The sequence below is a fragment of the Aquila chrysaetos genome, chromosome 1 (genome assembly GCF_900496995.4).
Source record: "Aquila chrysaetos chrysaetos chromosome 1, bAquChr1.4, whole genome shotgun sequence".
NCBI lineage: Eukaryota > Metazoa > Chordata > Aves > Accipitriformes > Accipitridae > Aquila > Aquila chrysaetos.
The window spans coordinates 82,224,642-82,247,637 of NC_044004.1; the positions used below are offsets into that span (position 1 = coordinate 82,224,642).

At 40.4% G+C, this 22,996-nt stretch overlaps 1 protein-coding gene across 17 annotated transcripts in view; it reads right to left on the minus strand.

The window, feature by feature from the left end:
- The window catches only part of WRN (WRN RecQ like helicase), a 48,450-nt gene that overhangs the window by 9,982 nt on the left and 15,472 nt on the right, over positions 1–22,996 (minus strand). For 15 of the 17 annotated variants that reach the window (XM_041124842.1, XM_041124840.1, XM_030022627.2 and 12 more), the window contains 19 exons: positions 22,565–22,645; positions 21,190–21,334; positions 19,864–19,939; positions 18,728–18,795; positions 18,245–18,353; positions 16,485–16,553; positions 15,863–15,945; positions 14,570–14,676; positions 13,631–13,818; positions 12,523–12,700; positions 11,742–11,923; positions 10,316–10,417; positions 9,842–9,934; positions 8,380–8,521; positions 4,499–4,669; positions 4,325–4,419; positions 2,094–2,169; positions 1,847–1,920; positions 161–242 (listed from right to left, as the gene is read on the minus strand). In XM_041124842.1, coding sequence (XP_040980776.1) covers positions 161–242; positions 1,847–1,920; positions 2,094–2,169; positions 4,325–4,419; positions 4,499–4,669; positions 8,380–8,521; positions 9,842–9,934; positions 10,316–10,417; positions 11,742–11,923; positions 12,523–12,700; positions 13,631–13,818; positions 14,570–14,676; positions 15,863–15,945; positions 16,485–16,553; positions 18,245–18,353; positions 18,728–18,795; positions 19,864–19,939; positions 21,190–21,334; positions 22,565–22,645 — 2,121 coding nt within the window. The remainder of the gene's footprint in view (positions 1–160; positions 243–1,846; positions 1,921–2,093; positions 2,170–4,324; positions 4,420–4,498; positions 4,670–8,379; positions 8,522–9,841; positions 9,935–10,315; positions 10,418–11,741; positions 11,924–12,522; positions 12,701–13,630; positions 13,819–14,569; positions 14,677–15,862; positions 15,946–16,484; positions 16,554–18,244; positions 18,354–18,727; positions 18,796–19,863; positions 19,940–21,189; positions 21,335–22,564; positions 22,646–22,996) is intronic. The other 2 variants (XM_041124834.1, XM_041124833.1) reach the window with 2 other exon arrangements.

Sequence of the window (22,996 nt, forward strand, 5' to 3'; positions counted from 1 at the left end):
ATGAATCCATCTTAACATATGTAAATCCTCTTCTAGGACTTCTATTCAAAACATCTTTGTAATATTAAGAGCTGCTCAAGCCAGCTGCTCCAATACAGGACGAACACAGTCTGCAGGTTGACAGCAATTCACAGATATCCTCCCTCTTCCAAAAACTAACCTCTAGTTCTTTTTCTCGGGATGAAACAACAGGTTGCAGGGACTTCAAAGGAGAAGATTTCACCGGCGAGTGCTCTGCAACACTAATAAAAAATAAAGAAGCGTGAAAAAAACCCTATGTTAGATCAGTTTCTTCAGGAACTTTGCACAAGGCTGTGGGAGAGCAGCAGCCCAGCTTATTTTGCCTGCTCTGACAGCACCATCAGACTGTGGTCTGGCAGCTCATGCTAGCACTGCACTCATACAGGACTTCAGCTAGTTGAGGCAGAATCAGCAGTATCCCTGATGTAACAGAATTCCTCTGTGCCTGGTCCCATAACTTAAAAATAGCGTCTTACTATACACAGCTCAAGCAGATGAAATTGCAGTTTTGCGGAAAAAAAAACACAAACAAACCCACCCAGCAATATGCCTATCAACAGCTGGATTCCCATATTGTTAACAAAAGCATGCTCTTACAAGCACTTGTCCATTCATGACATTATTCTGACAGCATCCCACACGAAACACCTTACATTTTCCCCCATGGTTGGTAACATTAATCCTGGCCAAAAGAGCTAGTAACTTCAGAAGCATCAATGACAAGGACACAGCTGCTATGCTGTAAGCAGAATTAGCTGATGTTACCACTAGGCATGTCCACCTGCAGAGCAGCACCACAGCTACCCGTCCATGGGCTCTCGTACTTAAGGACATTTACCTCTAATTAGACTGCTTCACAATTAAACTGCAATATCTGTTAGCAGACAAGCTGAAGTAAGAACGTCCTTTCCTAAGCAAAGTGTGAAATAACACTTGGCTTTGACTGTAATTGTCCCTGAAGTGATTTTTCTTCACATAGCTACAGTGGCAATTTTTCAGCTTAAGTGACATTACCCTATTTTCCTGTCATCTGCCAACATCAGGCTGCTTGCCTGAAGGAGGAATCAAACTGCTCAGAAATGCAAGGTGCGTTTACTCTGAAGCACCGCAGAAGCCAGAGAAACAAATTACTTGGTCTGCTTTTTGCAAAAGCTTGTTTTATTTCTTTTGACCTCAGGGAGCCTCAACTTGATCTCAGTCTTCTCCAGACTAGTGTAGAAAGGCAGAAACCTACGCACCCACAGCCCCTGCAGAAGGCATACATTCAGTTCTGCCACCTTTAAGAGCAAGTCACAACTTTGTCACTTTTTTTTGCCTGATTTATATTTGCTACCTGTTTGAAAAAAACCCTATCCTCCATTTCCTATTTTAAATCATCACAAATTAAAATCCACTACAGTTTCAACCATCACATAGAAGACAGACTGAAAAAAAAAGGGCTCAGTAGAAGTATCCAATTTAAATCTGCTATTGCTCCATCTTTATCAACATTTTCTATTTTTCTTGCTCAGATTTGAACACCAGTGATAAAGTCTGCACTTCCGCAGTTAATAAAGCTTGCTTTGCCTGTGACACTACAAGTATACACAACTTGTCAAATTCAGCAAAGCCTGTTATGTGTTGTAACAGTTCAATGTTTTGGAATATAATGCAGTGTACAGCAAGGTTTAAGCACTTGTCTTATTCTTTTTTTTAAAATATATATTAAACATTTTTACCATCACTTCACATAGGAGAATGCTGGTTTTAAGGATCATCCTACAAACAGTATCCCTATTAAAACAGAATAACCTAGTTTTGACTGTGTTAATTTAGAATACTGTACCTGTTAAGCATGTTATTGCCTTTTGGAGGAGTTTTACCTTTTCTCTCATATGAAAACATATCATACAGAGACATCTATAAAAAAAACCAGAAGAACAAGAGAAATAAATGCTGATTTACCAGTGTTTCCACTGAAGTTGCTGTTAGCAGCAAAATATTCATTTGTGACACCATGATACACTTGCAAGATATTTTAATACCAACAAGGATGGACCACAGAGTGCAAGAGGAGTTGTACTCACACATACCTGCTTGACTGGTGACTGCGTTGTTCCTTTCGTGTCTGAGGAGCGCTGTGTTGAGAGCACAGGTGAAGGTCTACTGCTGTCATAAAATGAATGATATCTTAATCAAATCAGACCAAGTCATTTGTATAGCGACAGTGCCATTTAAAAAAAACATTTTTGCTAAGCAAACTGATTTCAACTTGGTAGGGGGATATCTTTGGCAAATCAAAAGTTCTAATTGATTTTTTGTTTAAAAAATTATTAGAATCACTGCTCTTTGTGAAAAAACATTGAGGACCTCAAAGCCTGTTAATATTAAAACTTCAACAAGGAACAAGGATCTTGTCTTATGGAAGAAACAAAGATTTTGGTGACAAAAACGGAATTTTTGTGGCAACACTTGAAAAAGATTCAATTTTAAAGACCCCATTACTGGAAAAACAAGTACCAACTTTCTGGTTTGCACTAAGCATACAGCTTCCACTGTTGCTTACTGTTTAATAGTAAGCAATTTTTTTTTTCCTTCTAGAAGACCCGTAGACAGTAGCTGAAAGAGTCGCAACAGTAGAATATTAGAAGGCAAAAGAAAATTGGTACTTAGTCATTACCCAAATTTCCTATTTTTTAGCAACACTAGGACAAGCTAGACACCAGAACAGGCTCCTAAGGCCAGCACTGAAGAGCTTTGTTCTATTATTATTTTTCATCACAGCAAAACCTCTGCAACCTCCAGTTCATGATCTTTCACTTCAAAAGGGTTGTCAGAACTAGTGTTTGTGAAGACCAACACAGCACAGTTTATTAAATATAACCAGAAGCAAAAGATAACATGCAAAACTTCACATGCCATTTTCTTGGAGCAATATACTCTGATGGCAAATACCTGACCACCACTGAAAAAACACCCCACTTTCACAGGCATACTCACCAAGACTTTAAATAGTTAAAATTTCACAAAAACAAATACACAAAGACGGACAAACTACTACACGTTTGTGTTGAATCTATCCTTGTTAGAATAAAGGCTTTTCTGTTTCATTCTCATCTTAAATTTTATGAAAAAGTAGGTCAAGTGCATGTTGTTAGCTGCTCTATATAAAGCATCACGGTTTAACTCATCAGCATTAGAAAGAACATATCTCTTGATGGATTTTCCTCTACCATTTCTTGTCTTTAGCTGATTACTTTCGCCACGAGGATGTGTTGCCACAACATGCTTCCAGGCCACCCAGAATCATTGATGATGAAGAAACACACTTTCTGACTAGTTTTGGTTGGGGAGGCTGGGAAGTGATTTTTCCGAACTACATTCCCTGCTAACTTTCCCAGTTACACGACCATCCGACTGGCTGCATTGAAGACCTCAGTGATGAGGCACTGTCACATTTAAGCTGCGAACCAAGCACCCTCAGGAGCACTAGACAACACGTCACCTTTCATACCAGCAGTCAATAGAGATGTCTATCCAGGCACTTCCAGTGACTTTTTTTGGTGTGTATTACAATACTGCCTAAGGGAAAGCTTTGGCTAGAAAAATCAAGTGCAGAAGTCTCCTGTCCAACTGTCCTGGTTTCAGCTGGGATAAAGTTAGTTTTCCTTCTAGTAGCTGGTATAGTGTTATGTTTTGGGTTCAGTATGAGAACAATATTGATAACACACTGATGTTTTCAGTTGTTGCCAAGTAATGTTTAGACTAAATCAAGGATTTTTCAGCTTCTGATGCCCAGCCAGCAAGAAGGCTGGAGGGGCACAAGAAGCTGGGAGCGGACACAGCCAGGACAGCTGACCCAAACTGGCCAAAGGGGTATTCCATGCCATATGACATCACGTCCAGTATATAAACTGGGGGGAGTGGGGGCAGGGGGATTGCCGCTCGGGGACTAACTGGGCATCGATCAGCAAGTGATGAGCAATTGCATTGTGCATCACTTGTATATCCTAATCCTTTTATTATTACTATAGTCATTTTATTAGTGTTATCATTATCATTATTAGTTTCCTCTTTTCTGTTCTATTCAACTGTTCTTATCTCAACCCATGAGTTTTACTTCTTTTCCTGATTTTCTCCCCCATCCCACTGGGTGGGGGGGAAGTGAGTGAGCGGCTGCGTGGTGCTTAGTTGCTGCCTGGGGTTAAACCACGACACCAACCTAGCCATCTCCAGAAGCAGGCTTCAGAAACTGATCTGATGTTAAAATTATGAAAAAAAAAAAAAAAAAAAGCTCTCAAGAGAACACATGTACTGTAATTACCTTCTAGAAGGTCTCTGCAGATTAAGGTCTTCGCTGGACTGTAATAGAAGACTTGGATTTGAGGCAGATCCAGCTTTTAACAGCCAATTTCTACCCTGTAAGAAATGAACCATATGGCTTAGCTAAATATTACTCAGAAAAGCTTTTGATGGGTAGTTTCACACCAAAAAGTACCTTCTGGGTAAGCATGCACGTGGTTGCAAACTTGCTCTGCCCAGACGCTTCTTTGAGGAATCCTTCCATTATCAACTCTTGGCAGAGCAATTTCCACCAGTTCTCTGGCCAGTCTTTTCCACTACCAAAGAGAGGGTGTCTTCGGTATCTGTTTGGCAAGCGTTGAGAACTCTGAAATTATTGGAAGAATTGGTCAGACTTCTCCCGTCCTTGTGGAAGAAAGCTTCCAATATAACCAGTAAACCAAAAACCAGAGATGAGAAGGAGCATGTCCTCAAGAACATTTCTCCACGGAACAACTTTGCAGAAAAGTCACAAGCCAGAATATTTTATTCAAGTTTACATAATACCCATTACAATAACCACACCTACAGCACCTCAATGATAAGAGCATAAACCGTGTGCATTGCCTCATTCACATCACCTGAAGAGCAGTTTCACCTCTGCTGACCTAATCTACTCCTGCGCTTTCTGCCAAGACTGTGACAAGATCATGACTTTCTTTTGTAGTAAGGCCCCAGACAAACCTACACTGAGATCAGAGAACTGTTAAAACATCTCCCTTTGTATATGGAGGAGGTTATAGGAATGACCCAGCCATCCACAGCAACAAAGTAAGTAATCTAGTGCAGTTTGTATTCAACTGGTTCAGGTCTATCTTACATTGCATGAGTTCAAACAGGAGCAGTTACCTGTTCTGTTTTTAATTAAAAAGACCCTACAGAAGTAACAGTAAATTGACATGCCCTGTTTAAATCCCAGGACAGGGGTACAAAGCCAGGAGGAAGTTCACTACAAATGTCTGTTCTACTCCTCCTCTCCTCTGGCCTTCATTGCAAAGTGGGTTTTGTTTGGGTTTTTTTGTCTTGTTTTGTTTTAAAATGTTGCCGATTTACTCGTCTCTTACCAATGGTTCAGACTCTAAGCAAGCTGATTAGCTCCTGTCTGATGAGTTTTCACCCCCGCCTGAGCTCAGGGCCCAAATGGATGGCAAAGGGCTAAAAAGCCCATTTTCACAAGAAGAGAAACTCTTGGTATGACCCTGAAAAGTTGCGAGATTTCCTGAAACAGGGAAGTAACAGGGGATCAAGCACCAGTAGGTAAAAGTGTCTCAGACAGAAAGAAGTTTCGATTTATTGGTAGCATATGAAATCAACAGAAAGGCAGGCTTCAGACCCTGTTATTTGCAGACTTGCTGAATGCCCCCTCCACTGGGGAAACCACATCGTCAAACAAGTATTTTTTGTTTATATATATACACAGGTGTGCATGTATATACACCAATGCTATATCCTCCAGAGAGTGTATGTGTATATATAGACATATCTGATGCTGGCTAGATAAGGACATCCCATGGGAGAGGGTGGTGGGAAAAAAGCAGGGGGTGTGACTAACAGTTATAATCTTGGACGACAGGAGACATTGGGGTAGAGGCTCATCTCTCACCATTTACAGGGCTGGTTGTTAACACACATTATCCAGATTCCTGTCAGTACTTCTACCAGAATCCCTTCATCCCAGGTACTGTGCAAACACAGAGCATCTATCCCCAAGAAGGCAGTTCTTCTTATAAAGGAAAATAGAACAGGCTGATGTAGAAGAAAAGAAGAAGCCAAGTGAAAAAAACCCAGGACAAGCAGCAGTCAAGCACACAGTGGCCTGCTGAGCTCCATACCATCTCCAAGGATCACAGTAAGGAACAATTTGGAGAATTTCAGACAGTCAAGGAGCTGCTATCCTGCACGTACAGGGAGAGGAGCAGCAAGAAGAGGGGCTTGTTTCAGACCTTTAGCAGCAGGGGATGGAAGCTGGAGCAGCGAGCCGCAGGCAAGAGGGACTCAGCTTGCTGCCAGATGGGACCAGGGCAGAGAGTCCTGATGGTAAACACAAGTGAGTCACCTATTCAGCAGGCAACGAGAAAGCGCCGAGTCTGATGTCCTCTCTTCTAGAGAGCCCTCGTACAACTTTTAACACACATTAAAGGCATGACTACATTCCTAAGCTTTCGGTTATGCCAGTTACATTAATTACTCCAATGGCTGCACATTTTCAGAGCATGGTTTTGACTTAAAGAACAAATTCAAGGATAAAATAACTATAGAAGGAATAAGATGCAAACCAGTAAACTGTTGGGCTAAAGTCCGAGTTTGGGCCAAGCATCGTCAATTAAGCTTGGCATAGGACTGACCAACAGAAGCCAAAATAGCAATTTCAACTTTGTACAAATTATTAAATGCTAGAGGTAGTACTAAAAGCCACTCACAAACAGTCACTGAGACTACTAAGAGCAACAAAATGATTGCTGAAATAGCTACAAATTCCCCTGTATGCTGATAAAAGGAGATCTTAAGAGCTGCAAATTCTTCTCTGTTTAGCAGGGTTAGTATAATATTTCTGTCAATGCAGCTCTAATTCAGTTTCCCAGAAGACTTTGTTCACTTTCATGGTCTGACTCAGCTTTCAAATATTAAGCGAAACATGGTCTCCCTTGTGGGCCACCCAAAGCCTGTTGGAGGCCACCTGGACTTTGCAAAAAGATACCACTAACTTAAGAGCATGATTTCTCCATAAGCTATACACAAGCTTTTAAAGCAACATATATACCAGTCAGCCTCAGACAGGTATAGCATGTAAACTTATGGTGATATTGACTATTTCATACACTCATTCTAGAGTGTACATTGATGCAACAAAGTAAAGAAACTTTTTTTTTGAAGTTATGTTAGCCCAGAGAAGGGTAGTCTTGTAGGCAGTAACAAGTTACTCTGTATTTGCAGTGCAAATTTGGCATCACCTTCACTTCTTCCAGTAACATCTAATAAATTAACAATTAAGACTACATCAAAAATCTGCAACAGAATATTTTTCCCCTAGACACACTTGTGTGACAATTAGCAACTTAACTTTCTTATTAAAAGGAAAAAAGAGGGACAACATTCACCCAGTTTTATTAAGCATTACAGGTTATTTCCCCCCTCCAGGTTGTAAACCTGTGATTCTGTTCTTACTCTCATATTTTATTTCTGGTGAGTTTCTTGCCTAGTATTTCAAAAACATTGTCAGTAAGGGTATGTAGAAATCATTTATTTTCATTTTAGTATCTTACTTCCCAGCTCACTACTCCAAGTCAGCCAGCAGTACAAAGCTAGAATGCAAGCCATCATTTGCTTTGTTCAAACAATAAACCAACTGATTACCAAACAAAGATGTGTTTATTCTTCATTTTGAAAAGGCTATTCCTTTCAGGATAATGGGAATCATGCATCTTCACAAAAACACACTTAACTATATGAAAACATCAAACTCACCATGAAGAAAACAAAAGCTCAAGCCTTACAGGAAGAGCTTTAGAACCTCTGCCAATACTTGGGCTGGCATTCATGTGTTTAACAGACAATTGTCAATAACCAACTCAAAACAACCCACAAAATACAGGACAGCTCCACACAAGGCACAGAACAGGTACTATTATTTCTAAGCCAAACTCTTGGGCCATAGAGGGCTGAACATTGCAATGTCAAGAAAAACAGAACTCAGATGGCAAGAGCTTGGAGGCAGAAACTGTTCCTTTGCTGTATGTGCACAAAATTAAGTACAACATGCTACAGAGTTCTGCTATTTTTATGGCTGTTGCCTTTAAAGATAACAATCTAGTTTGCTGCATGGGAAGTGCTGCTGAGCAGCTTCAGAAAGTCTAAACTACCTCTATTTACAGATCCAGCTCTCCAAGAAAAACATACTAAATATATATATATATATGTCTGTGTGTGTACACACACATTTTTATGCATGTATATCAATGCATTCTTTGGTATATCAACAGAGGAATACTGCAAGAGTCCCTCCACTCTCAGAACACAAGGATATTTACTGTCACTTACAGACCCTCGGAGAAACAGAATGGGAAGTCTAGTTCCAAACTTCTCTTCCAGGGCACTCACTGCAGACAGCAGCTGATATGCTTGCTTCCCAAAGTCCTGTAAACCACCTTCTGAGTCTCTGGGGACTGCAAAACAAGAGGCTCTGAAATGCACAAAGAAAACCAAGTTTAACACATATACAAATCAAGTCCCCTCCCCTTCTTTCAAATATTGTCTATCAAGTGATAATGAAATAAAATACACACTTCAAGTTACATTAATATAAACAATTAAACATGTTTAAGCGTAAAGAACTAGGACTGAAAGCATGAGACCAAGCAAATTAACCACAAGGGATTTTGACTTTTAAGACAGCTGCCCAACCCAACAATAAGCAGTTCTTCATGACACTTGCTGTGACAGAACAACATTGTCCCAGCAATCTTCTGAGTTTAGTATTTGAATATTTGGACTGGTTTAGGCATACAAGACATTTCTTTAATTGCACCTAATAGCAAAGTTTTTGCCTGTTTTTTTTGGTTGTCTTTTTTTTTTTTTTTAAACCACAAAGAGGAAAAAAACAGAAGGAAAGAGCAACCCCATTAAAAATTTTCTAGGGTTTGGTAATATATTTATTACTGACTGGAAGAACCCATCGAAAAATTATTGGCACAAATCACTTCCAAGAAGGAGAAAAAGGACAATGATCTATATCAAGTGATTTAGTTCTGCAACACAAATTCACTGTGTGGCTCTTGACTGGCATAGCAACGTGACTACAAACATAGAAATTATGACCTCTCAAATTCTCTTCTTGGTTAATTTTAGTAAAGGCCAGGCAAAGGTTTCTTAATCCTTGAGCATACAGGAAACGTAGCTGAATTGATAACACTCTTCCAGAAAGCAACACAGCATAACATCTTGTCTCTGATTAAGAAGCATCAGGCTAGCAGCGAGAACAAGGAATCCTTTGTTATAACTTCAGGGAAAAGGTGTACATGCACACAGGAGTAACTGAGGAAGGCATTTCTGCTCATACCTGTGTGACTACCGACCCCCTGGCTTCCCTTCAGCACATTTGTGAGATTATTAGCAATGCTGGAAAGAACATATGTCAGCACACACTGTAACAGGAGAACAGCTCCCTTAACACTCAGGCAATTTAACCTTAGACACATGGTATTGAACTCCACCTGCAAGTGTTTTCTTTTGGGATTAATTACCAAACAGGACTTACTTCTAGGAACCGTGACTGTATTTTTTTTACAGGCTTTCCCACAGCCTAACTTAGAGCTTATAAACTGCCTCATGGCTTGCTCAGCTATTTAGGAGAAGGTTAGAGACAGTTGTTCAACGACAAACTTCAGGCTAAACATCTGCAAGATCAGAGGCATAAAAAGTCAATTCTTTTAGATAATTTGCCTTCTAAGTCAGCCTGAGAACATGTTAGCTCTTGTACCAGTCTTCAGGGAAGAAAGCTTACCTGGACCTGCAATTATCACAGCATTCATCTGTGCCCATGATGCCAGAGGAAACCTTTCGGAGTTGTCTGTCTTCAAAATGAGACAAGATGATTCTGCCCAAGGGAATGTAGAGAATTAAATGAAAGACCAAGATTTTACACATTAAATTTATTGCAGAAAACAGAGTTGAAATCAGCATCATTAATTAATTCACTGGGGAGCCAATTATTTGGCCTTGATTTCTCTAAAGAAAAAGTTGGGGTTTTTTTTTTTTCTTTTTTGAAAAGTAAATAAGGAAACACTTGATGTATATGTGTAAATATGCTGAAGGCTGTATTTTTTGACGCTGCTTCTTCATATAAAACATGTTTGCAGAACACATTGTGAGTATAAGATGCCTTCTGGTTACAATCTCCAGTTGTGACCGAGTCGCAATAGCTCTTATCAAAGCTGACTGAAATGACATAAAGCATTAAATAGATTCCAGTACTCACTTCCTCCTGCAGCTGTTTGACACAAGGTACTTCTCTATTTTTGCTAACATCTTCAGTTTGTACAACCGGAACTTTTCATTTCGTATCTCACTTAGAAGATGTCTGTCAGTCAAAAGGAAAAACGAAGAGCCTTAAATACTGACTAATATTCCCCTGTCCCACACCAAAAATGAAATACGCCAGATAACTGTCTCAATCAAATTCACCAGAAAGAGGTAGAAGAAAAATATCCTACTAAAACCAGATCCAAACTGCCTGCCTGTTTCTCCACAATCTTGATCCTTATAGCACGGGGCATACTCACAAGAACACCTTGTTCATATTCCTCCAAATATGACAATTATTCTAAACAGAGCAGCAGGAGAGACAGAGAGCTTCTTCCAACCCCACAGGCTACTAAGCTTCAGAAATCCATCCCAGAAAGCACAGAGGAGGGAGGAAAGGACAGAGGGCATTGAGAGAGGGCGATTTCTCTCACTCTCTAGTTTTCCAAACTCTGGCAAGTTCTCATCAATGCCACTGCCAGATCACAAAATGTGCTAAGATATCATCACTCTTCTTTCAAGAAAGTCAGAGGTGGCATGTTCGGACACATTGACCTGTTGCCTAATTTAACATCCTCTATAGTAATCACTGGAAGCATCCAACTGAGAAAATAGCGTGGGAGTACTTGATGGGCATATGGAACACTCGCTCTGCCCATGCCCTGAGCTGCTGCATGAGCCAAACCTGAGCTACCATCTGCACCACACTCCCTGTGCCACATGGCATCCCAAACAAGCCAATACTGCAGGTGTTGGGCACCACATTAACACAGCTACACCATTCCAGCTCAAAGATGAGCAAAGCAAGTTTCTGCCTGCCTGGAAAACAGAGCAGGGAAGTATATGGTTTCAGAGTCTGGCAGTCTGCTGACACAAGTTCAAATGACTGAGTTCAGACATTTTTGTGGTCCTATACCAGCTACGTACAAAGTTAACAGGAGATATCTACAACCACGACTCCCCCTCCCAGAAGAAAAAAAAAATATGTATTTCTCCACTTAGACATGTAGATAGTGGAGAGAGAAAAGTAATTCTACAGCATCAGCACTCTTAAGGGGTGATGATGGGTCTAAAACCAGGTCAGATGGGTCTAAAAACAGGTCAGGTGATTTACAAGGCAAGTGACCAGGTTTTATCACTGCCTGTCTTGCAAAGCATTTTCAGAAAGCGGTACTGGAACGAGGACAAACTCATTAACATTAGTGCACTTGTGGATTATGTTCCACAAAAAGTATAGCATACTTAGTACTGTGTGTATGCAGGAAATGACTTGGAACCATTCTGAAATATTAATCACATTTTCAACCAAACCCATGCTGCTCCTCCTTTTGTTTGGTATGTTTCAGCTATCCCTGTCAAAGCAGTTGTCTTCAGTCATTTACCTGTTAAAAGACAGGTCTGCCGCAGTCCACAGGATGTGACAAGAAGCAGGAAGCCCATCACGACCAGCTCTCCCAATTTCTTGATAATAGGATTCCATTTCCTTAGGGGCACCGTAATGAATAACCATCCGGATATCTCCTTTATTGATGCCCATTCCGAATGCCACTGTAGCCACAATACACTACAAAACAGAAGCCACATGCTGAATGTTTTGATATGAGCATCAAGAATATGCCTGGATTAATGCTCACACACTTGGTGACAACTTTTTGCTACGGACTCAAAATTCAGCCTGAATTACAATGGCTTCAAACTCACGCTCTACTTCCACAGTACTGTTGTTAAGTCTGATTTTGGTCAGAGCATGAGCATCGGATTATAAACGTAGGAGTGATGAAGTGTCATGGCAAGTACTAGAGTGTTTTCAAGCAGCTATTCTCAAACAAAAGGCACAAAATCTATCGTGAAGAGGAACACAATAAGTCCCAGGATAACTCTTTGCCTGCTTAGCTGCAGGAGGAAGAAAGCAGCTCACAGAACTTGTGATGATATTGTTCCAGCTACCACTATTTTCCTCAGATGCTATGCATTTTTAAGAGACTTCCTTAGGAATTTGAAGCATAAGCCAGGAACCCTATTACTGTCATAGACAAGCAGTTTCTTCGCCCAGAACTGAAGACAGAGTAAATGGGAAACACATGCTGATATTTCCAAATTCTCTTCTCTACCAGACACTCTACAATTATAAATAGGACGAAGTGGACTTAGTTTCCTACATACCTGAATTTCATCCCTCATGAACTGGTGATAGGTCTCTCTCCTTTGTTTGATTCCCATACCAGCATGGTATGCACGACAGGCCACACTGAGTTTCATCAATTCAAACACAATCTGTTCAGTGGCCTTTCTTGAAGGACAGTAGATGATAGTGGGGCCTTCAAACTCATACACAGGACTGCTATAAATAATAGCAACACGTAAAGACACAGAACTGAAGAAGCCCACCCTTCTGCAAAAAGCTCAACTGAACATAGTTGAAAAGGCAACGTAGCTTTTCCAGCAGTTCACCTTCTTGGGGATTTAGAAATGGAAACAGATTTTAACTAGTCTGCTCGTACACAAATTGTCTGCCCGTTGGAAAAATGGGCTTGGAAGTTATTTGGTGCTCTTAAGTTTATTTTGCAGAACACAGAACATTTTGGTCTCTGTAGAAGCAGCAAGATAAGGCCTCCCAATTTCCTTCAAGTCATCAGGAAATATGTTTTTACAGCTGTCACTTTTGAAAAGGTCTATGTTTACATAACAAGGTACAAATGAGCGATGACAAATTCATTTATATTGCTGTAAGGGTATACGTTGTAGCTTGCGACAAGGAGAACAGGGCCAAAATGGCTACACCACTGGGTCTGCTAACAGAAAAGGACTGCAATTCTACTCAAATAAGCTTTATTAAAAAAATGATCTTACCACAGATTTATAATGGACTCACAAACATTTTGTACAGTACTGTTTGGAAAGTTACCCAAGAGCCAATCCATCATCATCATGCAAACTGCACAGTGTCAGCAGGTCCTCTGAGGATCAAATGATCCCAAAGATCCTTAAGTTAGCAACACGTGAAGAGCGAGAGTCCATAAAGAGCAAGAGTCCATCACTCCTTACCTCAAAAGCCCCCCCTTTTAAGTTGGGTGAGGGGGGTGGGCACAACAACATGGGACACGACACAACAAGTGACTAGCATGACATCAGAACCAAACTATGGAGAAAGCCCAGGCTGCTCCTCACCAAATGAGTTTAAGACTGCTAACAATTCTTAGTACACACTACCAAAACTCCAAAATACCAAAGTATATCTGAGGGATCAACAAAACCAGGCTTAAATCCTTACCTTTGTTTTCTAGTAAGGAACTGCTTCAAATCCCTAAGGATGTTTCCACTTTGTAATCCAACTTCCAAGTACAGGTTAGGTCTGTCAAAACTAGTACACGTGACCTGGGGATTTTTCAGGTTCAGACAACTCACTATGTCTTCTCTAATTGATGGACTTGCAGTTGCGGTTAAAGCAACAATGGGAACCTGCAATAAGAAGTAGAAGAAAAAGTCTAAAGAGCTCTCACTGATATTTTTTTAACCAAAAAAATCAGGAGTCAAAACTGAAATAGCATGGAAACAGCCACTTTAATCTGTTTATGATGACTGGATCAGCTCAGCTATTTGAAAAATACAATTAATACTTAGCTTCCTAGAGTTTTGGTCTACACTGTTCAGGAGAGTAGACAGGGACAGAGCACTGCTGAAATATAGGGTTTTATTCTGAATGTGTGCTTTCTTTAGTTAGACCTTCAACGAGTCTACAATAATTCTCTGATGTGGTTCGCTAAATTTAGGAAACATAGGACAAAACTTCCAAGAGCAGCATATAAAGTTCAGGTCTAAGTTTTTAAGCTTATGCAATAAATGCTTGAGGAATGTCTAGAAAACACAGCTGCTCGCTCTTGAGAGCTACTCAGCCAGCCAGTTAAAGAAAAAAAAAAAAAAATCCCTCAGTGTTAAACCAGAAGCTTACAGACATTGTCTTCTACAGCATAAGGATCCAAAGTAATTTAATTTTCAGAAGTTTCTGGTAGTCCAGGTTCAGAATATCCTCCATTTAAGCATTTGGAAAAAACCCACAAAGCTCAGTCACTGACAGGGACTGCATAAACTCCAAAACAGCATGGTAACTACACCCAAAGAGCAACATTAAAAGACTGATATTTCAAACTATCATATAAAATGAGATAGTATCCTTCTCTTACATTGGATATCAAATATGTCAAAACCTCACCGATGGCAGAGCCTTCTTTAATGAGCCTAAACTTCTAAAGGAATTTCTGAAGTCATGGCCCCACTCGGAAATGCAGTGAGCTTCATCAACAGCTATGAGAGTAATACCTGATGGACACAGAACCACAGCATGGACACATTAACAAGACAAACCAACACAAAGTGACAAAATACAAACACCCCATTGCGCTCAATTTCAAGCTTTCCTGAGAAGGCACAAGCAGTCTCCTTAAATTTTTGTTTCTAGAATGCCTTCTGCTGTGTGGACTCCCCAAGCCCATTTTTGTAATGCCCTCTTTTGTAAAAAGGCCTAAGAGCTTTTTACAGACTCTCCCACCACCGTCTCTGCTTCCTTCTCCAAGCTCCTAATCTCCAACATCCATCACAATGGATCAAAATCTTGAGCTACCTCTGACAGGACCTTTTCCCGCCCCCTGCTTCCCAGAATTCCTTAATAATAGTCACAAATGCTGATTACATATGTCATTAGTTTTATTTTCTGGATTGTAAAACAAAGCCTGAGCATCTCAGGTCTGCACTGAAGAGAAGTGAAAGTCCAAAACAATATGAGGGGAGAGGGGTTAAAGATAGCCCTAGAAAATAATCTTACGTTTTCCAAATCAGAAAAACCCTTCAACCTGAGTACAGGTATCACATTCTAATCTGCATGTTCAAAGCACCCTAGTGTGAGAGAGGCCAAGCACACAGCTTCTCGGGACTCCAGAAATTCAGATGGCTCCTCTTCTCCCTAGATAGTCCTCCCTGCCTACAGCACTAGAAACTCAGTTCCTTAGTAAAAAAAAAAAAAAAAAAAAAAAAAAAGAAATTCTTGGAGTTTGTGTGCCTTGAATTTACCCTACTATGAGAGATGCACCAGCTGCATCATCTTTGACAAAAAGAGAATTTTTAAGATGCACTACAGTGTTTCAAAACACAATTTCCTTGTTACTTTCTGAGAAATATCAGAGAAATTAGAATACTTCAAAGGCTAAAATATTTAGTGATACACATTTCACTTCCTGTGATTTGAAGATAAGTGTTTTAGCACCTCTGTTCCCAGGAACCTGTCTAACATTCCCATGTCAAGACCATGCTAAAGACACTACTCACGTATGACCTTTTTTCATCAACAACAGGATCTTCTGTCACCATTTATTGGCAGTCACTACACTAGCCTCTGAGCTCACTAGTGGTAAGAAACTGGTGAAAAATGTTGAAGCATTAAATTAAGTTCAAATGTAATTATGAATTTCAGCTGCCTGCCAACTCATCCACAACCTTATCCCCAACTTACCAATAGTTCGGTCAAGATCCTGAAGTAACTCCAAGTTCCCCAAACAAAACTCTGGAGTCATATATATGACTCTGTACTGACCCCTGAAAACATCAAGAAAATACACTGTCACAGAAGGAAAAACCTTAGACAACTCAACCAAGTGAAAAAACCCCATGATTGTCTAGAAAATGTAAATGAGAACAAGTACAGACTTCTGGATAGGGAACAAGAGGAAACAAGTGAAGACCGTAGAACACATTCCACAACAGTAAAAGCAAGGTAGTATACAGCGTTACAGGAAAAGGTAAAACAGCAGAGGGATTTACTAGCCTTTAAAACAAGAAGAGACTGTTGTGATGACTTGGTGACAAATACAGGTCTAAGACCTGTGTAAAATCCTGTATAAATTGCAACATAAAGCTGAGACAGCAAGCCCCATCTCCCCAGCCAGAGGGCACAAGAGGGTGGCTATAGCATCCCACATGCTCAGCCTGGGTGAACGCAAGCAATACCACTGACTGCCAGGTTCCAGGTCTGAGCCAGAATCAAGAGTTTCAGCGATGACAGATCAGGGAGAGATCCCACCTCCCAAACGTAACTCTCAGAACCTGCAGTCCCAGAAAGCTTAGCTAAGACTTACGCTTTGATACATTCTTTGATGTTTTCTGACTGAGCTGAACCAAGCAAGCAAGCTGGAATCTCTGACATTCTGCAGAAATAAAAAGCACAGTCATGAACAGATTTACACTCAATGCTTTCTGCCTTAGCTTTCAGCCTATGCCAGCTCTTCATAAAGGAAGTTCAAGCTGCGCGGTCAGAGACTACATTCTTCCAAGGATCTTTGTGGGAAAAACCTTTTGAAAAAGCAAGAGGAGTCAGTGGCTATTCCTGCCACCCAAATCCTCTTCCGCTTTCCCTCCATATGACCCCCACACCACACACACTTGATTAGCGCAATAACGAATCAGAGAAATAAAGACCATTTTCCTTGCACGAGAGCTAAGTTTACTAATAAAACATTGAAAAGGAGAAAATATGGTAAGTTTATTTTCTTTAGCTATTATTTTATGCAGTTCACCACATTTGAATATAAGCCACATTAGCTTGCAATTTTTTGCCTCTCCTTTCAATCTTTTGTGAGCTACTGGTGCTGCATCTGCTAATTTTCAATCAGGTGGCTGCTTTTTAATGACAGATACAATAGTTACACTTACCAGCTCAGCTGCTTCATATTTGACCTCTTTGAAGACCCCACAACCCCTGTCCTCTTAAAACGCAGTAAATCACCATTATTAGTCTTTTGTTTCGATAGCTTCTCCCCACTTATTCCTCCATGTTTCAGTCCTTGGCAGAACTGCACCCAGACTGATAGACAAATTACTGAATTGCATTAGGTTGTAGAAGTTCAGTCTCCTCAGCCTTCTAAATGAATGACCCACTGAGAAGGTAGTGAAAAAACCCTTTCCACTGAAGAAAACAGTATAAAAGCCAAAGAAGCTACTGAATACATATAGACACCCTGCTGATCAATACTCAGTCTAGAAGCTCGCTATAGAGCCATCTTAGGCTCTCCAGCCACTCATCTGCACACAGTCATGATGTGCAGCAGAAAATACCACACATAATTGATATTCCTTACTTCAAAAAACTTTATATCCTCTCTTTCACAAAAGACCTGTTCTTTCTAAGTTGGACAAGGCAGGAACGAACTAGACAACTCAGCACGATCCCCACAGCTTAAAAGAAAAAATGTCAGAAGTGAATAGCTGTTATAACAGAAAGCAAGTACACATAGAGAAAGCATTATCAGGTATTAAAATCAAAGAGATTTATCTTGACAACACCTCTAACTGCTCAGGTAAGAGCAATTCACTGTCACCCACTAGTTCCCCCATCAGACCTTTTAAATGAAGAGACCAGGTGTTAGGGGACCTACTACACTGTCTTAAAAGTCTGTGCCATAACTTTGATCCGAACGGCCTACAGCTTCCAGCTCGATGTTGTTCAGATGTTACTTCTCAGACCCAAAGGAAGCCCTACCAAATTTTGACATAACTCTCACAGACTGAAATAGCTTGTGAAGCTTCTCTATCATTTCGGTCTGCACAAAAAAGGGCCTGTGAATCCAGAAATACTTGAGAAGGATCCACCTTCAGGAACCACCCACCAGCATAGATCCTTTGCTAATTCAGCCTACAGTTCACGTAATTGGCAAATCCAGTGATCTTAGACTATTTACACAGTTTCCATGTGTTCCTTGAGAAACATATGCTTTACAGCTGACACACAAACAGCTTGCTGTACGAAGCTGCAACCTTAAACACCAAGAAATGCCACAAGCAGAATCCGTGGGTTTCCACAGGCAATACAGCAGCAGCTTGTTACTACTGCATTACTTACGTCAGCTGCAGCACCTGGTCTTCCATCAAGGAGATAAGAGGACAGATGACAATTCCTGTACATCCAGTGTAAACAGGAGGAAACTGGTAGCACAAGCTTTTTCCATAGCCTTAAAGAAGAAAGGCAGAACTCAAACATCATGCTTTCTATGCAGCTATAACACACAGCTACATAAGACAATTCTAACACCTTGTTGAGCTCCCCCTCCTCTCCCACCAAAGGGTGATATTTGTTCTGCTATAGAGCAACAAATATGCAAGATAAATATGGTTAGCATCTATTCGAGACCCCTCCCTATAGCAAGGTCAGTGACAAAGGCTAGGACAGAAAAACAAGTAGCCAGCATAGCTGGCTCAGACTTACACAGTCTCAATCAGGGCACCCTGCTCAGATGAGCCACATGGACAGTCTCTGAGTTTGAGCCCTACTCTCCCCAAAAAGGAAAAGATTTTTCACCACTTCTTAGGATGTAAGGTAACTTACCAGTTGCCATGACAACAAGATTATCTCTTCTGTCTTCTAAAACAGAATTGATCACTTTCCACTGGACCCTTTAAATTAAGCAACGGGGAATATCTTACTTTTGCCACCACACATAACATGTAAATTCTGTGAAAGTGCATATTCAGTTGAATTTGAGGTTAAAGAAACACTTCTGGCTGCCTTATAGAGTGTTGTCTTTGCACAGTGCAACCGCTCAAACACTCCAACTACTGCAGGTAGTCCCACCAGTGTTATAGTGGGGATCTCTAACTAAGGCAAGCAACATTTGATACAGTCATTCACAGAAGATCACAAAACAAACCGTGTTCACATACTTAGTAACTGATCCAGAAACACTGTGTAAACTAGTTATCTTCAACACAAGAGATTCTGAACAGGACCTTGATTTTGCCAATCAATTTTCATCCTTTTGTGGTCTCGCAAGTGTACATAACTGCGGTTAATTAAAAAAATCCCCACGCCCCCATTTCCAAAAGTTTACCAAATATTTTAATTGGGTAAAACAGTTTCACCCCAAGTGTTGCTCTTAGGCTGTGTCTTGCACAGAAAGCATTCCACCACTAGTCATCCAAGAAGATTTCATCACACTCCCATCGAACTTAAGAACTGTAACAGCAATGCTTGAGTACATAACCACATACTGCATTGAGATTACACCACACTAGATAAAGGCCTGTCCCTCCTTAATTAGAGCCACATAACAAAGGATAACCAGACTAAGGAAGTTTATCATACAGAGAATAACATTTGTGCAGTTTGTTGCTCGCTGTTTAAAACACCTGAACTAGACCCGATACAATAAAGCTTCAATCACAGGAGGTATGCTGTCAGAAGAACCAAGAAGCTCATCCTCTACTGTGAGAGCAGAGTATTGTAGTTAATACTCTGCTCATCCTCTACTGTGAGAGCAGAGTATTGTAGTTAATACTCCATAAGATTGATTTTGACATCTTGTTGTGGCAAAGGCTGCTTTTCTTTTCCTAGAGATTTAGCACAGGTCCTATTTGTTAGTGGTTTTTAAAATAAGTAGTAATAAAAAAAAAAAATCATACGAGTTGAAAGAAGGGAAAGAAAATGAACCCTAGAGTGTACATTTTAACAGTAAATACACTTACGGTTTAAAAGAAGAATGCCCAAAATAAGTCTTCAGACATGTGATGTGGCTTTCACTGGGTACTGGCAGCAATGGATCTTTAGTGGGACAGAGGAGAAAAAAAAAATCATCTGTGATTAAATTTTAAAAAGACAAAGCACTGTCTTGACAGACAACAGTCTGCTCATGGTTAGTGATGCCCAGGGCCTAGGATTTGGGCAACTGCAGTGATAAGAGACATATCAAACTCCAGAGATATTTTTGGGCTAGAATAAGGGATCAAAAAAGCAAACAGGCTCCTCAGAGACTCTGCATGAGAAGGAGAACATATGGCTTGATTAATGAGATAATAAAGCAATAGGTATTGTAACGCATAGCTGCATTATTTGGAACATGTTCAGACAAGGTACTAGAGATGTATTACTAGGCATGCCTTGAAAGACCCTACTGAAGTTACACTAATCAATACCCAACACTGCAAGTTGCTAACGAAGTCATGGTCCAAAAATGACACACAAGGGAATGCTGATCTTGCTGTAACCACTGCATAAACGTATTCAAGATCTCTGTTGAAATTTACAATTAACATTCAGCAGTAGAAAGCATGACATCTCCACCTAGTTTTTGTCCGTTGGGCCAGCACACATTCCCTGTAACAGCCTGTCTGGCTATTGTTCAGAGATGAACTGAACAAAGAAACAATTAACTCATCCATCCCCATCTAGCAGCCCACGTTCTGCTTGGAAGAAGCAAGCGGCTCTTCTCCTGCCTGATGCTGTTATTGTCAGTGACAAGGTCCGCAGTCTAACTTACAGACCCAGGGAAGAAAGCTTTCACGCAGTGAAAGCTTCCACACCTTCCAAACAAGCCGAGGTGTATTTCACTTCACATTTCAACCTCTTTTCCCCATTTGTCTCCACAGGGCCACCACCAAAGCATTAGGTCAATATCACCCCCAAGCCAGAATTTCCTAAGAATTCTACCACGAAGCAGCAGTAGTGGGACAACAGAACAAAAGCATGTACCGGAGGTACCATCTTCCCCTCTGCTGTGTTCTGAATAGGCACCCTCAATTCTGCATGACCTCCACATCCCCAGATCAGTTTTACTCCCATTAAGCATACATAACGTCTACTGATCGTCACAGAAGTCAACTGTGTTTTGGCAAGAACACCTTTAAATTTTCATCTCAACACACAGACAAGTACTCCTTTCGATACCCAGATGAGCTTTAACTTTCTGCTTTAAGAAACCAAGCACAAAATGTCGCTGTGCTTCCACATCTGCTTCTATAGACAGTGGGTTGTTTTTTTTTTTTATTAATCATGCACTATAATTCAAAACATACCCAAACATTCCTCCTCTTCTTCCTCAATGCCTTCATCTTCTTCACCACCTGGTGCAACATTCAACTCTGTGTCAGGAGTTTTTCTAGCTTTATCGGACTCTCCTTCAGTTAAAACTCCTTCGCAATCATCTACATCTTCTAAAGACTGAGAAATCAGGAGAAAAAGTTATTTTGGAGCATGAAAGGGTAGATACAATTCATATCTGAGGTAATACGATAAAGGGACACATGAGTTTTTATCTACTTACGGCATGAAACTTAGACCTATTGGCACACAGTACAAAGAAAAGCACAGTGGTCAAACGACTTGGAGTAATATTCACATTCCAAGAGCCATTTCCTGGGTACCAAAACAATGGCTTTTGTTTCTTCTTTGCAAAAAGGTCTTTGAAATTTTTAAGACATTAAAATCTGTTATTTTATAAACCCAACGGTTGGGGTTTTGGTTTTTTGAGGTTTTTTTGACTTTCAACTAGATGAAGGCACAAGTTACACAGAGAAGTGACTTAGGAGATGAGCCACAAAGAAACAGAAAGAGAAATGATGGGATCCCAATGTCATGCTACACTCATTGTTTCCGAAACACGGTACTTGGAGGAACACTAACTGAACCCCTTCTACTCAAGTTAGCCTTTTTTACCAGAACTGCATTTATATCAGATTGACATGCAGCACTGAGAACCATCCAGTAGAGACCTGGTCCCTCCCTAGAAGAAAATTCAACTTTTTACCCCAGACCTTTGAGTCTTGCTTCCTACTTAGCTGAAACCAATACACTTAACCTTCACATGTGTACAAGCACAGGAACACTTGACTGCTCTGGTGGAAGTGTTCGGTCATTTGACTTGAAATACATAGAGCACTCTCTGGGGGATCAGGAAAAAAGCCAGGGTAAAGAAAAATAAGACTCAACATCTAAATCTTCATTTCAGGAAATAAAAGTTATACCAGTAGAAACACTTTAAAAGAGGTCTGCAAAACATGGCTACAGAGCAGTTTCACCTACAGCCCAGCTTCGCAGCACCTGCAGCACACAAACTGCCCTGTCAGCTCAACCCCTTGGACAAGAGTTTGAATGCATGATGCTTGGAGCAGATCAGTTTATGAATGATGATCTACACAAATGCACTAAGTGGGTAGATCAGGTCCAAGCTGGTATAGTAAAGATGCGGCAAGATGCAAGCGATACTGAAGTCTAACACTAGTAAACTGAATTCCTTAGGTATCCACACATTCATCTGTCTTCTGTCCACCTTCTGTAAGCAACACTCTTTTGCTTCATATTCCTTCCCCTCAACCACACGACACTCCACTGTGACCCAAGAGCATCATCGTTACAGAAAAAAGTTAAAAACCAAAACCCTGAGGCACTCACTTTAAGCATCTCCATTTCCAGTTCTTCATCACTTTCAATGACACAGGAAATATTTTGTTCGTTGTCTGTGGAGCATGCCTCCTAAGAAAAAAAAAAAAAATTTTCTTCTTATCAGCCAAGTTATTGCTATTTTTCCCACAATTTTTCAACCTTCTATACATACTATAAATCATTTCTCTGTATGCCTTTACTTCTTACCAAAAATAACTAACCTCAACATTCAGCTCTGAAGCCTGCCCATTAAAAAAAAAATCTGAAAGAAATATTAGAACATAACAAGGCCCTGTAGTAAGAGACAAAACCCGTAGCATCACCAGACGTGTCAAACACTCAGAACATAAGAAAATTATAACCTGATTTAAGAGGCATCAATCCACATTCAGCAGTCACTAGAAGGACTGCTATTTACAGATCCCTTAGAAAAAGAACTGC